The sequence below is a fragment of the Schistocerca gregaria genome, chromosome 2 (assembly GCF_023897955.1).
Source record: "Schistocerca gregaria isolate iqSchGreg1 chromosome 2, iqSchGreg1.2, whole genome shotgun sequence".
NCBI lineage: Eukaryota > Metazoa > Arthropoda > Insecta > Orthoptera > Acrididae > Schistocerca > Schistocerca gregaria.
The window spans coordinates 700,150,530-700,167,499 of NC_064921.1; the positions used below are offsets into that span (position 1 = coordinate 700,150,530).

Below are 16,970 nucleotides of genomic sequence, written 5' to 3' on the forward strand. Positions count from 1 at the left end.
TCTGGACTGTATGGTGGATGTATAAGGTTTTTTTTTCCCCCAGCGAAACTTCTAAAGTCAGTCAAAATAACCTCGGCAACACGTGAGTGAATATTATCCTGCAACAGAATGATGCTGTCCTTCAACATTCTTGGGCCTGTGGACGCCATGGTACTCTTCTGTTTTTGCAAAGCGTCCACATAGCACTGTGCATTAATTGTTGTGTCATGTTCTAAAAAAGCCAGTGAGCCGTCGAGTCCTAACACCCATGAATGTTGAAGGATGGCAGGATAATGCCCACCCACATGTTGCCTAGGTTGTTCCAATTCCACTGCAGTAGTTTTGCTGGAGAGCTCCTACACATCATCCATACAGTCCCAATCGCTCCCCACGCGATTTCCTTATTTTTGGAGCCCTGAGGAATGACATTTGTCAATTTGCTTCAGACAAAGAGTTGCATACTTGGGTACAATCATGGTGTCATTGGCAACCACAAACATTTTTCCATGAAACTAGTGTCATCTTGTCCCACAGTAGATTAAATATGTTAACATTTATGGTGATTATGTTTGAAATAGTAAACAGTTTACTTACTTTTTAGGGTTCTGTACTTCAATCGGAAAAAATGAATCCATATAGGATCACTTAACTGCCCATTTGTCTATCTGTATGTACATATGATGTATATATGTATGTATCTATGTTTGTATGTCCGAATTTTTAAAACTGTACTTCCTGTTGACATAGATCCTGAAATTTGCCAAGAAGCAAGGTTTGACACTACAACCAAAGGAAAAATCCTGAAATTGTTAACTTGTAATTATATCACATGGAAGAAATGTCATTTGTTATCAGACTTTCTGTATATATATCTGACCCCATTTTCTCAGGAACTGGTTGATATTTCAAGTTGACATTTGTGTCACATACTGTGGTCTACAGTACTTTGATGGCGTAAAAATGAAAATTTTATAAGTTTGTGCAATCAAAAGATGTGGCCATTTATGTCACATATTTGGTTACTCGCAGACTCACTCAGTAAAATGTACAGGGTACTTCTTCATGACATAGAATAATGAAATTTGGCAAGAAGAAAGGTTTCACAGTACAAGTAAAGGGAAAAAAATAGGAAATTGTTAATTTTTTAATTATAACTCACAAAAAACATTGCTTTTATTCGACTTCAAATTTGAAATTAAAACATTCTTGAAAGTGTTGGTATGCCTGGGGCCACTATCTTGCCAGTATCAATATTGATAACAGACAAAAATCATCGAGGTTTTTGATTGATTCTGGTGATGGATGAACAGTCCGTATACCTAATTAAGTTTGTACGGATCCCTCAGTGTGTGTGTCTTACTAGCAGCTGGTGAATTTTTATTCCGTCATGTCTCATTTTCATTTCACTGCTTCTTATACATCTTTGTTTGCATTGTGGCCTGTTAATCTACCATCATACTGAACTTTAAAGACTATGTGAACTTCAAAATTGCTTCTGTAAAGTTTGGAAGGTAGGAGACGAGGTACTAGCAGAAGTAAAGTTGTGAGTACGGGGCGTGACTCGTGCTTGGGTAGTTCAGATGGTAGAGCACTTGATCCCGAAAGGCAAAGGTCCCGAGTTCAAGTCTCAGTCCAGCACACAGTTTTAATGTGCCAGGAAGTTACATATCAGCGCACACTCGGTGCAGAGTGAAAATTTCACTCTGGCATCCAGAAGTTGTCAAACTGTGCTATCATAGTCTGCCTTCTGTAGAATGATGGTAGCAGTCCCCTTATGTGCTGGTAACACCACAATGCTTGGTGAACAACCTGCATGTATCTCGTCGGACAACTTCGATTTCACTTGGAGGTAGTTTGAGAGCCAACTGCTCAACTGCACTGATGAAGGCCACAACAGGTATATTTCTGGGGTTACTGCTACAGATATATTTCAGGGAGTCTTGATAAAGAAGAAAGAAAAGGACTATTTTGTGCAAGTGGGGAAGCCTGGCATGTTATTGTTGGACAGTGGTCCTCAATTTACTGTGCACAATTTAGAGGAAATGTGGGAATACTGTGGAATGAGAGGTATCAAGATTTCACCATATTGTCCATAGGGAACACCAGTGAGAGGGTCATAAAGGAACTGAACAGATCGTGTAGAACATATTGGCATAGGAGAAACATGATGTGAGCCAACTTTATTATAAGTTTTGACAAAGTAATTAATAATTTGTGGTATGGAGCAGTGGGTTTTGTGCCATGTGAAATAATGTTTGTGTTTATCCATTACGGATATTTTAGAACCGTTACTGTATATTGAATGTAAATAAGTTGTACGAAACTGCAACCAGTCACTTTTTTGAATAATTATGTTCTATTCCATGAACCGGTTTTCGAACCGTTTCAGGTTCATCTTCAGATAGTTTCAGGAAGCTACATCATTATTGCTAGCATAATGCTGGGTGCTGGCTCTATGAAAAAAGATGGAACACGCTTTAATGTATCACCATGACTATAGCTTATCTGTCGATATGGATGTAAATTTAGTTTTTAACTTACTCCGACAGTATAGGTGGCTTTTCTTGGTTAGTGTCCTTCTGTCTGCCTCCATTATGATGTCCAGTTGTTATATCACTACACACACTTCCACACAAACTATATTAATTTACACTCTGACAGTGAAACTTTTCCAGCATACAGCATGCGCTTTACAACTGTTGCTTGTAACAAAGATCTTGACAGAAAGATATGGCATAGGCCTACTTTGCACAGAGATGTAATTTGTTCTTCTTTACATGTATTAAAGTCGATATAAGAGCAAATATTTTAATCAGACTGGCGATACCATGAGACTACAAAATAAAATAAATAAATAAATTACTACAAGAACAAACTTCAGGTGATCTGATATCTTATTTCTATTTGTATATTACAATATAATACAGACAGTTTGTAGCATTTTTTTAAATGTGATTGGCATTAACATGAATACCCAGGAATCAATGATACAGAGTTATTGTATCTGCAGTGAGTTGCAGCTATCTGTCAGACTAGAACCTTTATATTTAAATTTAAATTAATAACAAACCTTCAGATGAACTTTTGACTCATTTCTGTTGTTATGTTAACATGATCTGGGGTATTAGCAAGAGTAGATTCTGTTTATTTCAGATAAAGGTATATGTATAAAAGTTGTAGTGATTGTAATGGACTAAAGCTGTTTGTATGGTTGGCTGTACACTTTATATTTAAAAAACCATGAACAAAAGTTCTTTAACAGTTAACTTATTTTTATTCTAACATTAAAGTGATCTGGAATATTGGTAAAGGCAGCTTCTGTTAGTTCCAGCTAGAAGTAATATGTATAAAAGTACTGATTTATGTTAGCAGTAGAGGGCTTTTACATTTAGAAATATAGTACAGGTTTTATTCTGTGGTAGGATATTACATTGACACCGGTGTAGTTAGGATGTAAGGAGAGGGAGGGGGGAACGGGAGGCGGTGTAGCATTCGTTGAGTGGTTATTTGTTTTGAACTAGTAGATCTTGAAAGTTCTGAAGGAAAAATTTGTTTCTCAGTTCAATTTGATCATTGAGTAGGCAGTCAGGTGCTTTATTTGTGTAGATAAATATTTCAGTTTCTTCAAGAAAGTCAAGTGTTGTGCCATTGTTGGCAAAGTGGAGTATTTGGAGATTCTGTTCTATGTTGTTTGCAGAATGATTGCGTTGGGCAAGATGTGAGGAAAAATGGACTTATTCAGGTTGTTAAGACGGAGTGCATCTATGTGTTCTTTAAATCTTATTGTGAAGCTTCTACTAGTTTGTCCAATGTAGAAGCTTGCACATGATGTGCAAATGAGCTGGTACACACCTGACTTTTGATACTGTTGTATAGTGGTGTTGGTGCTGTGAATGATTTCATTTTGTATTTTGTTGTTGGTGAAGAAACTTATTTTTATGTTGTATGTCTTGAAGAGGTTGGCAATGTGGTGAGAAATCTTCCCTAGGAAAGGCAGACTTATAAATGTTGTCTTCTTGTTTGTGGGCGGTTGTTCAGCAGTTGTTTGATTTAATTTTGCTGTATGGAGTAGTTTATCTATTATTGTAGGGTTGTACCCATTGCTGGAAGCAATTGATTTAATAATTTCTGTTTCTTTTTGTCTTTCATTTTTGTCAAGCGTGATTTTCAGCATGTGATTAACCATTGTTCTGAAGAATGCTTTTTTATGTTGGTCTGGATGGCAAGAGGATTTTTGTATGGTAATATTGATGGTTGTTGGCTTTCTGAAAATTTGAAATTTATGCTTTTGATTTTTATTTGAGATTGTTAGATTAAGATAGTTAATGCCTTCTGGTGTTTCATATTCTACTGTGAATTGAATTTTATTAAGTTCTTTGGCTAGATTATCTATTTCTTCTGTTGTTCCATTGAACAGAATGAGAGTGTCATCAACATAGCGTTTGTAATAAAGCAGCCCCCAACAACCCCCCTCCGTCTCCTTACATCCTAGCTATACCGGTGTCAATGTAATATCCTACCACAGAATAAAACCTGTACTGTATTTCTAAATGTTAAAGCCCTCTACTGCTAACATAAATCAGTACTTTTATACATATTACTTCTAGCTGGAACTAACAGAAGCTGCCTTTACCAATATTCCAGATCACTTTAATGTTAGAATAAAAATAAGTTAACTGTTAAAGAACTTTTGTTCGTGGTTTTTTAAATATAAAGTGTACAGCCAACCATACAAACAGCTTTAGTCCATTAAAATCACTATAACTTTTATACATATACCTTTATCTGAAATAAACAGAATCTACTCTTGCTAATACCCCAGATCATGTTAACATAACAACAGAAATAAGTCAAAAGTTCATCTGAAGGTTTGTTATTAATTTAAATTTAAACATAAAGGTTTTAGTCTAACGGATAGCTGCATCTCACTTCAGATACAATAACTCTGTATCATTGATTCCTGGGTATTCATGTTAATGCCAATCATGTTTTAAAAAATACTAAAAACTGCCTGTATTATATGTCATATACAAATAGAAATAAGATATCAGATCACCTGAAGTTTGTTCTTGTAGTAATTTATTTATTAATTTTGTTTTGTAGTCTCATGGTATCGCCAGTCTGATTAAAATATTTGCTCTTATATCGACTTTAATACATGTAAAGAAGAACAAATTACATCTCTGTGCAAAGTAGGCCTATGCCATATCTTTCTGTCAAGATCTTTGTTAAAAGCAACAGTTGTAAAGAGCATGCTGTATGCTGGAAAAATTTCACTGTCAGAGTGTAAATTAATATAGTTTGTGTGGAAGTGTGTGTAGTGATATAACAACTGGGCATCAAAATGGAGGCAGACAGATGGACACTAACCAAGAAAAGCCACCTATACTGCCGCAGTAAGTAAAAAACTAAATTTACATCCATATCGACAGATAAGCTATAGTCATGGTGATATATTAAAGTGTGTTTCATCTTTTTATCATAGAGCCAGCACCTAGCATTATGCTAGCAATAATTATGTAACTTCCTGTAACCATCTGAAGATGAACCTGAAAAGGTTTGAAAACCGGTTCACGGAATAAAACATAATTATTCAAAAAAGTGACTGGTTGCAGTTTTGTATAACTTATTTACAGAAATATAAGATGAAAAAATGGAAGAAATTAAATTGCAGCCAATACATAAAAACGATAAAAATCACATGGACAGAAATATTAAATGATTGGAAGAAAAATTAAAGCAAATGAAAAAGTTAATAAGATGGTTAAAGTGACTTGACAAACATTTATAAATGGAAAAAAATTACATTTAAACCAAGTAATTGAACAAAAATACTGATCAGAGTTATTTAAAAATAAAAAAATTCATAGCACTTGACAGGATTCAAACCCACAGCTGGTTCCATATACCTTAACCATTACACTATGCCGCCATTCTGCATGATACTAATATTTTTAAGGTTCTGGTCATTATGTGATATTCGTAATTTCTTTTTATCAATTACTTGCAAATGAGGGTACAGTTTCAGGAGTGGCTGTATAGTGTGATAGCTGGGACTCTACTTGCAACACTGTTTAGGCGGTTCAAAAAAGTTGATCCCACCTTTGGGTACTTTTCATATGAACTCTGTAAGGTATCCCAGTTGAGCAAAATCTAATCTAGTATAAATTGTAAAATGGTTAAATTATTTCAGCTCATCACATACATGTAAAATGCCAAGAGTTGACTGCCTTGGAATTTTCTCTAAGTGCAGTGATTAGTCTTGCGAAATATGCTATGTATTGTAATACAACACTGTTGCTGAAATTGGAAAGCCTCCATAACTGTGCGGCCAACGTGCCACACAAACTGAAGTTGTATTTTCCACACACAAAATCATAATTAAAGCCAGCTCATTCATACGTGAGCACCATGTTTGATATATCCTCCTGATTAAGTAAGCTGTGTTTTATATGTTGTCCTATGCATTGGGAACACAAACTCTACAAAATTCTGCAGTATTCATTAGTTTGTATGGATTCTTTATAAGTGAAAATTATTTATTAATCCTAATAAGTAGTTTTCCATTTAAAGATGCTGTGTAAATAATTGCACAATGCTAGACTGCAACTCTACTGGTAGCACTCGTCAGTGACCAACAGTTGACACAATGTTTTTCTGTGTAGCTGTTTTTATTTAGTCAATGTTAATTTCACAGTTCTTGCACTAATTTTTATTTGTCTTTAAGTATCTGTAATTCTTAAACTAAAAGACATCCAAACTGGATCAATGCATTGGAAATTTAGTTTCACAACACCTTTTTTTCAAACACTTACATGTCCAGAACTTCTGCAGAGCCACATGTGCACAGTCATTAATCTTTTAACACAGCTTTACAATCAGAGTGCGATCCTGCATTGAGACAGTTATGGTGAACGTCGTAGACGGGAAAGGTGGAAAAGCCGTGTACCCGACATGTTTATACCAACTTAAGTGGGTCATGCACATATGCACATGACACCTTTTTTCATTTATGTATTCTAACACATACAGTGCCATCTGTTGATCAATTTTCATACTTTTCCCCTCCTCCTTCTTCTTCATCTTCATCATCATCTTCTTCTTCTTCTTCTTCTTCTTCTTCTTCTTCTTCTGTATCTTTTCCTCCTCCTTCAACTATATTCCATTGCAATTTGACATCATTCTGACCAGTGGTGTTATTTATACAGTGTTTTGAAAGTTTAATTATAACAACCTTGTACATATTACAAAGTATTGTGTGTCGAGATATTGATTGCTGCATCACCACCAAATTGTATCTGGTAATAAACGGCATGTGGTTGGGCCAGTCAGTACAAGAGTTCCAATCATCGCATAGAGGCGAGAATAGAAAAAAGAAGGGGAGAGCCGAATAATCAAATCAGTTAAAAATGTAACATATGCGGGGGAGGGGGGGGGGGGGTTGAAGTAGAGAACAAACACAGTACTCACACTGTCCACCACTGGGCAGAAGCATGGTAGGAACGTCAACCACTACTTTGTGGAGGGCTACGCCAGAGGTGTGGAAGCACGGTGAGTGTGGGTGTCAACTGTGCAAAGCAAATAAACTGATGTTATCAGCAATGATATAGAAAATCTGGAGTGACTGTCCAAGCACTTACTATACTACATTTAAGACATAATAGAATATGAGCAAGTTCTGCTACTCCGATAGGCTAAATAACTTTCAAGCATGTGACAATATCTGATGTTTTAAGGTGATGGTGCACAGGTAAAATGAATGAACAAGGTATAAAAATAGTGAGATCAGTGATAAAAATTAATGGTAATATAAACCATGCAGAGCAAATCTTCACATGTATGATACATTATTGGTCCAAGTGACAAAAATTAAATAAAAAAATATATAAAAACCATCACAAGTCTAAAATGAAAGCATTGAAACAATGCACAAAAAAGATCAGGTTGGTGCCATACATTATACAAAGGAATAATGATTGGCCTATGTACCATTTTCTAGTTACCTATTGCAGCACATATTTTTTTCTAATCTGTAGGGTGCAGATTTACTTTATCTCCCATTCATTTAGTTGCTTCGCTTAGCTGTCCTTTGTGAATTGTATGGGTTCCAACTTGATCATTCTTGTGTGTTATTTTGATGCTCACATTACTACACCTATTTTAGATTGGTGATGTTTTTTGTGTATTTTATTTTTGCCACTTAGCCCATAATGTATCATGCATGTGATGCTTTACTTAGCGTGGTTTATATTTCCTGGCAAATTAAAACTGTGTGCCATACCAAGAGTCGAACTCAGGGCCTTTGTCTTTCATGGGCAAATGCTCTTCCAACTGAGTTAACCAAACATGATCGATGACCTGTTCTTACAGCTCTGCTTGCGCCAGTAAAGCTGTGAGGACAGGTTGTAAGTTGTGCTTGGGTAGCTCATTCAGTAGAGCTCTTTCCAGCAAAAGGCAAAGTTCGAGTCTTGGTCCAGCACTCAGTTCTAATTCGCCAGAAAGTTTCATATCGATGCACACTCCACTGCAGAATGAAAATTTCTTTCTGATGGTTTATATTACCATTAATTTTTACCACTGTTTTTTATCCTTTGTTCATTCAGTTTACGGGCATACCATTGCCTTGTTGCCTAAAAAGTCGCAAATTGTTACGCGCTTGAGAGTTATTTAGCCTATCAGAGTACCAAAGATCGTTCATATTCTATTATGTCATTAAATGAAACATTGTAAGCACTCTAACTAATCAGTCCAATTTTATTTTACATCATCACTGATAATGTCACTTTACTTGCTTGTACACAGTTGGTGCCTGTGAGGCACTGTGTTTCCAGACCTCCGGCATGGCCCTCCACACAATAGTGGTTGGCGTTCCTAACATACTGCTGTCCGGCGGCGGACTGAGTGAGTACTGTGTTTGTTCTCTTCTTCTGTTTACTTCGCCCCACGCATCCAGATGTTACATTTTTAGATCAGTTTGATTATTGGGCCTTCCATTTTTTCTAGTTCTGCCCGCATGTAATGATTGGAACTCTTGTACTGATTGACTCAACCCATGTTATGTATTACTATATACAGTAAGTAAGTCACCTTGTTTCAGCTGCCTGCTCTTTTAGTTTTTACACATACTTTCCATTTATTCCTCCTCTCTTATGTTACAGTTTCATACACTTGAAGATGTGATTTTAAAATCTCAGAACCAGTCTTGTTTTGGATAAATATTAGTACAACTGAACAGGATCCCACTAAATTAATTGTGAAAGTCAACTTGTCGTACTAGTCAGGAGTTAAACTGCCTACAAGAATAAAACTTGGTGTGTTTTAAGATGTCAGTTGGTTGTGAAGCTGTACAAGTTATGCAAACATTTGACATTTTCTGACGAGCTTCGAATGCTATTGACAATGATAACACTTTGAACAGCGCATCGTACTCAGTGATGAAGGAGCTTTCCACCTTAGTGGAAAGTAAATAAACACAGTATTCAAATTTGTGGCATACATAACCCACCCGCACACACTGAAAATGCACAAGAATCGTCCAGAATCAATGTGTTTTTTGCAATGTTCCACTCATTTGTTTAGGGACCATTTTTCTTTGATGGAAACATGGGTAAAAGTCAGCAGTATTGTGCTGTGTACAAAACTGGTTGTTTCCGAGGCTGAACGAGGAGCACTTTATTTTTCAATAAGACTGGACATCCCCTCACTGGAGACGACAAGTGTGTAAATATCTGAATGAAACTCAACTGAGCTATTGAATTGATCGCCAAACAACCAGGAACTCTTCTCAGCTGGTCTCTGTGGTCACCAGATTTGACATCATGTGACTTCTTCCTGTGGGCTTTCATTACGGACAACATTTACCACAGAACCTAGAAGAGGTGACGAACTGAATTCATAACACTGTAACATTGCTGACGATTGACATGCTTGCCCGAGTATGGGAGGAATTTGAGTATTGATGCTGGTGGATGACATATTAAATATCTGTATCTAAATTTGAGAGATTCATAAATATGTATCCCAAGTTTCACAGTTTTCTGTCTTACACGTTTAATAAATGTGTGTTCAAAACATGTATATTCTTTTTAAATTATATTAAAAACATTAGAGTTTCTGTTACACTTCCTTAGGATATGGTCAATGTTACCTTCATTTTTGTGAAACACTCCATCTGGTATAACACCGTTTTGAAGATGCACTTTTTGATGTTATCTTCGACATTAGTCAATGATGTAATACAGGGTCAAATGCCTTTCAGAAAGAAGGAATCTGCCTGTTAACCAGCACCTATTGTTTGCATGATATCTTGTATGAATAAAACAACCTTGTTTCCCACTAGTTGTTTTTCCATAATCCATTCTGACTCTTTGAAAGAAGATTGTTTTCTCCCAGGAACATAACAGTCTGTGAGTTAAGAATGTGCTCTAGAACCCCATAACAAACACATATTACCTTCATTGCCACCAGCATTGCCAACTTCTACAACACCAACATTCCATGATACCAAAGACTTCTGATGTTATCCATTTAAGACAGTTTTGTTCTCTACTTCATTTACCCTTAATCTAACTGTTTCACAGTTAACATAACAAACAGATCATGGCAGTTAGACTGATCTCTATTAATGTCAGTATTTTCAACATTTGTTTATAGAAGTTTTTACGGAATACTTGAACCCTACAGCTCATCTTCAGGTTCTAAAATAGTGACACTATTTGTGACACTATTTTCACTAGTCGCATCCACAGCAAGGATGAAATTGCAGAACTCACTATAAAACTTAAATTCATTCTCACTGATCACATTCACCAGGTGCTTCACTAGGGCTCATTTTGTTTGCCTTTTAGACACTTTCTCCTCTGCAGCCTTACTTGTCAGGACAAATATACTGTTGACTGTTTGAATACTAGTTTTCTTTATAAGTACCCAGTCAATCTAATTATTTCCTTCACTTCTCACAATTATGCCACTGTCATATCAATGTATTTGATACTGAGAGAGAGATGTCGTAAGATGATTGTATAATTATTTTGTAATTAGTAATTGATCACCTTATTATATTGTTATGAACACATGTATTTGTGAATATTTCTCCTCTTCCTGATGAAGAGAATGATTTTTAGTTATCAAAACAGGAAAGCCATAATGGCTTTTAACTGTAAAGCTATTTCCTTTGTCTTTTCCACTTTTGGAACACCTTTTCTTTGGGAGAAATTCGCACTAGGCCCGTCCAGCAGATACCATCATTATAGGTTTTACTGTTGGCCTTGTCTTTCCCAGTTTTTGGTATGTCTTTTCTTTGAAAGAAGTGTGCAACTAATGGGCAACAGTGGACAGAGTAGCTAACAAGCAGTGCATGAGTAAGGTTCACATAATAGTCCACACTACAAAATTTGGATATTTTGTGCTTGTAATGTTTCAGTTTGTGGAGGAAGACAATGATTAGCACTTTGCAGTAAAAGTCATCTCATGTAAATTATGGCCATGTGTGCAAGATATTTGCATGCAAAATTCAGCACTGCAAGAATTAGACCTTGATTACATCAAGAATTCAGTTTACTTTGTATCTCATGATGAAAGCAAATGCAACCACATGATAATAATAACTAACTACATTTTATTTGAAAAATTTCATGATGTTAATTGCTAAAAAGATAGAAACTGAATTCTTGTGAGAGTTTGATTCTGGAGCTAAAAATAAATGTTGCATTTATTCAAAGACAAATTTATTAATTATTTCAAGTTCAGTGAACAGAACTATTTTCAAAATTTATTCCTCCATGACTGGTGATCAATTTTAGGAGGCAGAATTATTTATTTTCAGAATGAAAATGTTCGAGGTGAGTTTGGACAGGTTCCTGGCCAAGGTGTAAATACAGGCACTGTTTTAGTGGTAAATTTCAATTATCAAATTCATAACTAAGGTAAGAGTGAACTGAAGTGCTAAATGTTGTTGCTAGAGAAAACAAGCCCCTCCTCCTCGTCCCCTCCCTCCCCAAATTTCCTCTGAACACTCTGGAATAATCACAATAGCTTTAACAATATTGTATGAACAACTGAGGTTAATAGCATGGTGAGTGGTTCGAAAATGGGCGAGTCAGCCCAAAACCCGTAACCACTACTGCTGAATTTTACATCAGTGCAACTGAGATGGACAAAATAAAAAAATTAACCAAGTTCCACATTACTGAACAGTTGCATACCTACCACCCCATGCCAGCATGCATCGAATAAGCAATTAATGAGCCTGGTTTACACATGGTTAATATTTATAAAAAGTTCAGTTTAAGTGAAAACAATTCTCAAAGTGTAAACTTATAAATCTTTGTGAGTTTGTATTTACATTTTATGACAGCCAATCAATGTCATGTAGTTTTGAAGGTTCATAACAAGAAACAATAAAAGTTTACCATAATTACAAATAGGTTAGTAGTACGACAAGGCCATTACATACTTGCCTCTCTTAAAACAACAGAATACCACACAATGCTTGTCTAGTGTGGGTTGTGACAGTCAGATTTTCCTTGATGGCAGTGGTACCCTGTAGAAAGTATTTTACTTGATTCACCAAGAGTAATTATTTTTAATTTGCTAAGTGTCCATAACAATCTGATCACTCCTTTTATTTCTCCTCAATGTGTCTAGTGAGACAACAACCATTATCCAGCTTACAGTCAACCACTGCATAAGTTTTTGTATTGCCGAGACGATAACTAGACCATCAGTGAAAATGAATGGATGTATGTAGACAGTAAATTTCTCTCTCTCTCTCTCTCTGTCTCTCTCTCTCTCTCTCTCTCTCTCTCTCTCTCTCTCTCTTCATCCATGTTTATCTATCCCTTCATTTTCCATCTTCCCTTTCTTAGATCTGTACTGTTGTAATTGCAGTGATTTTTTTGTAACACACTATAACATTAGTTGTGACCACTTTGATTGAGTAGTATGTTTTATTCCTATCCACCCAACTGCTGGACCTCAGTTTAGCCTCTGTGCAACTTCTTCTGCTTGTCCAGAGTCCAGGGTTGGCTTGCTGGTGTCACACTCCTAAACCATTCTCTTGCTGCCTCTACCACTCAGCCATTACTGTCTCTTCTCTCCACTCCTCCCTACCCCTGCCCCTCTTCGTTGTTCCTTTTGCTCGCATCACCAGAACAACCCCTGACCAAAATTGGGTGGCAGCACAAAGATAATATAGTCTGCCAGTATGTATTTTGTCTGATAGAGTAGAAAGGACATTGTCTGAAAGCTTAGTGACAATTTCAATGTTGACAAATTGCCTTTGGACTTCTGTTCGGGTTCTTCAGCCGACATTTGCTTCAGAATTTTTTTGACTTGCCAGCACGAGTGGCTGGCATTGTCAAAGCTTTGCCCTCCATTGTTGGTGGCAGACTGGATTCAAGCTTGCAGCTACAGATAGTATTTACCTGTTGCACTAATTTCAGAGGGATTTTCTCTGATCATTATCACTATGGTTCTCCCCTTGCTGCCCAAAATGGTCATTTGCTGCAGCACGGGACTCCAGATTTGTTCACCTTGAGAATATGTAAGCATTTCAGACACAAGATGCAACACATGGAAAGCTCTCTGAGAAGCAATGGACACTCTACCAGTTGCATAACTGGTAGTACTGCATACCTTGTATATGTGGAAAAGTCTATGTTGGAACCACTGGATAGTCCGTCAACACCAGGATCACAGAACACAAATTGTATCATAGGGTGAGACACAGAAATTGGCTGTGGTGGAGCATGCGCTGTGTGAGAGTGACCACATAATAAAATTTTCCAACACAGAGGTTCTTGCTATGGACAAGAGCTCCATGTTCACTTGTTCATGGAAGCTGTACAGATCCACAAACATGACAGTATTTCCAGCAAGCTTGAGGAAATTCTTTGTTGGGAATAGATCCTGGATTCCCAAGCAGTGGCAAACAACAATTGCAGGTAGCAAGGGAGAGCCATAAAGGTAATGACCAAGGAAAAGCTCTCGGAGACTGGCGTGACAGGGACATATGAACTGCACCCGCAAGCTCAAGTCCAGTCCACTACCAGCAATGGAGAGTGAAGCTTTGACAACGCTGACCACTCGTGCTGGTAAAGTATTGGAAAAATCGTCAAACAAATTTCAGCAGAAGAACCCAAAACAGATTCCAACAGGCAGTTTGTCAACAAATGGCCACAAAAGCCTCAATAATTTTGAATTTTAATCTTGTTGTCTGCTAAACACTTCAACTATATATTGAGTGGTTACCATTATTCCCTCCATTACTTATATTTTATTATTCTTTACATGGCTTGACATGTTTCTTTTTTCCATGGTTATTTCCACCTTACTATATACTCCATTCTTACATTTTATCCATTGCTGCCTGTTTTGTCTCATTTATGTTCCCAGTTTTGGTTATCTCTGAGCTACAAGCTATCATTTGCCCCCTCTCAGTTTTACAGATATCATCTGCCAGCAGCATGTCATTGTTAGGTTGTCTGTGTTCTGTCCTGTTGTCTCTCATTTGCCCTGTAGTCTCGGATTTTTTAAATAACACCTCATTAGTCTTGTTTCATCCTACCCATTCATCATCTTTTCAACATTAAAGAGTCTCTTGTTACAGTATCTGTAACATATTTGTAAGCATGTAGTTGCCTGTGCTGCCATTTGGTGCTTAAAACTTTTTTCTAATTATTTGTGATATTAGCTACATCATTTCAGAATCATCATCAATGCGTGTAGTGTCTTGTTGCCTAAACCAAGCACCAGTTCAACAGATTTATCCATTCTCATCATAGCTCTATCCACAATCAGAAGATAAGTTGCAGCTGAGTCTGAAAGTAGGAAACAGTCTAATGATCACAGGTACCCATATAAGGCTACCAGGTACAGCAATACTGACTGAAGTCCCAGCAAAGTTTTACACGAATGGCCAATCCTTTAGCCGAGCCACCTGAAATACAGCAAGAAAATTTATGGCAAAACTGTGTTAATCAGATACTAATGAAGCTGTAAGAACAAATGGCTGTTGGGAATTATGTACTGTTTCCAGCATGCATTGCACCTAACCCTTTAAGAACTGGTGTCATACAATGCAGTACCAACCTGTGAAAATGGGGATATAAAGAGAGCAATCCCTGTGAGTGTGGTACAATACAAGATCATCAACATCTAATGATATGCCCAAAAATAGGCAAAACTTGTACAGTGGCAGACCTTATCATAGTAAATGACAAAGGCATCCATGTGGATGCTTAATGAAAGTATGCAGTATAGGTGGTGATGCATGCACAATAAATACATTAATTTATTAATCAGATGTGACGAATCTCGTACTCAGTAAAGGTAGTCTAACAGTCACCCTCACTTCTTGTGCCTGTCACTACTGTCACCATTGTTACACAACAGTTACACAAAGTTAAAAAGATGCTCAAGTATACATATTATATCTTTACTTCAATTGTACCACCTGAGTCTTATTGAATGGCTGTCAGTTTAAGTTTGATAGAGCTTCCAAGAGCAGTTCTACTTCTATTCTCAAGAAATAGTCTGTTTTATATTCACTTTTGGTGGTGATAATATTTCTCTCGCTACTTGTTCACAGTTTACTGTTTGTATTTCATCCTTGAAAGAAAACTCTTGTTAATGATGTACCACACATTTGATACAAAGCTGTCCTGCAGTGTAGTATGAGAGGATTATTAACAAATTTCAGTTTATGCATGAAAATATTTTTCTCTGTTACAGGCATTTGAAAACATAAAAAGGATACAGCTTGAACGATATAACAAAGCAAATGAGCTTGAAAAATCAAAAATTGAAACTAATCCACAAACAATTTTTCATAAAGCTATTGCTAATTCAAGACCTGTGCTGCATGTTGCACCAATAAAACGAGGTGGTGCAACTTATCAAGTAAGTTAACTTATAAACTATCAAGTAAGTTAACTTATGTTAAAACCGAACATCTTCAGCCAAGCTCTCTTTTACAATTCAGTCATAATATCCACCACACTTAATGCTGTAAAAAGTCAAGTAGGAAAAAAGCATTTTTGACAAACACACACACACACACACACACACACACACACACACACACACACACAATTTCTTACAGAAAAGTATACCCCAAGTATGTACTAAGATGGTGCAAGGCTATGTATGTAATTATTTTAGGCTTAGTCACCTCAAGAGCAACAATACTGCATTCTTCAGCACTTCACTGAGTTATTTAGATTTTTTTCCTGAATTTTATTCACTCATTAAAGACCAATACCATCATGAAGTAAAGGCATATTTCTTTATTAAAATGGTAATGCCACTGACATACTTTATTGAAAAAAATTGCGAAGTGAACTGTTTGATAATCTATAACTAATAAAACTGTATCATTATAGATCCCACTGATGATGCCTTAGAACAGGAGAAGGCAAAACGCGTATGGGATAAATAAAGTAACTAGCAGCAGGAAAAGACAGTTTTATTTACAAAACAAATACTTTATTAATCAATTAAATTACGGGCATGCAGCCACACAAATAAAATTTCTTCTACTGATATTTTGGCCGCGTATCATCCGGCCATCCTCAGAGCGAGTCACAAGACAGTTTTGTGACTCACTCTTAGGATGGCTGATACGCGGCCAAAATATCAGTAGAGGAAATTTTATTTGCTCGGCTGCATGCCCGAAATTTAATGGATTATTCATTACGCCGCGAGAAGTTGAAAATGCGCAAATACTTTATTGTTTATTTGAAGATCTACACTAAACTGGTATAAGGTCTTTGGCATTGGGTATCATTTTGTGAAAATATCCAAGAATGTATTTGGATTAAGATTTTGTGAAGAATGGAAAGAACAGCGTAACTTTAGTTTAAATGCTGTAGATCAGTTATTTTCAGTACTAGTTTTCAAAGCTTAGTTCTCTGTGGTTGTATTTCAGGAATAGGTCCTTAGTTTTTTAATCATTTGAACAACTCAGTTTAATACTTTTGTATAAGATCCAG

At 36.5% G+C, this 16,970-nt stretch overlaps 1 protein-coding gene across 1 annotated transcript in view; it reads left to right on the top strand.

Annotated features, from left to right (window-relative positions):
- The window catches only part of LOC126334792 (28S ribosomal protein S7, mitochondrial), a 72,208-nt gene that overhangs the window by 20,143 nt on the left and 35,095 nt on the right, over positions 1-16,970 (top strand). The window contains exon 4 of the mRNA XM_049997418.1: positions 15,712-15,879. Within this exon, the coding sequence (XP_049853375.1) occupies positions 15,712-15,879 (168 nt within the window). The remainder of the gene's footprint in view (positions 1-15,711; positions 15,880-16,970) is intronic.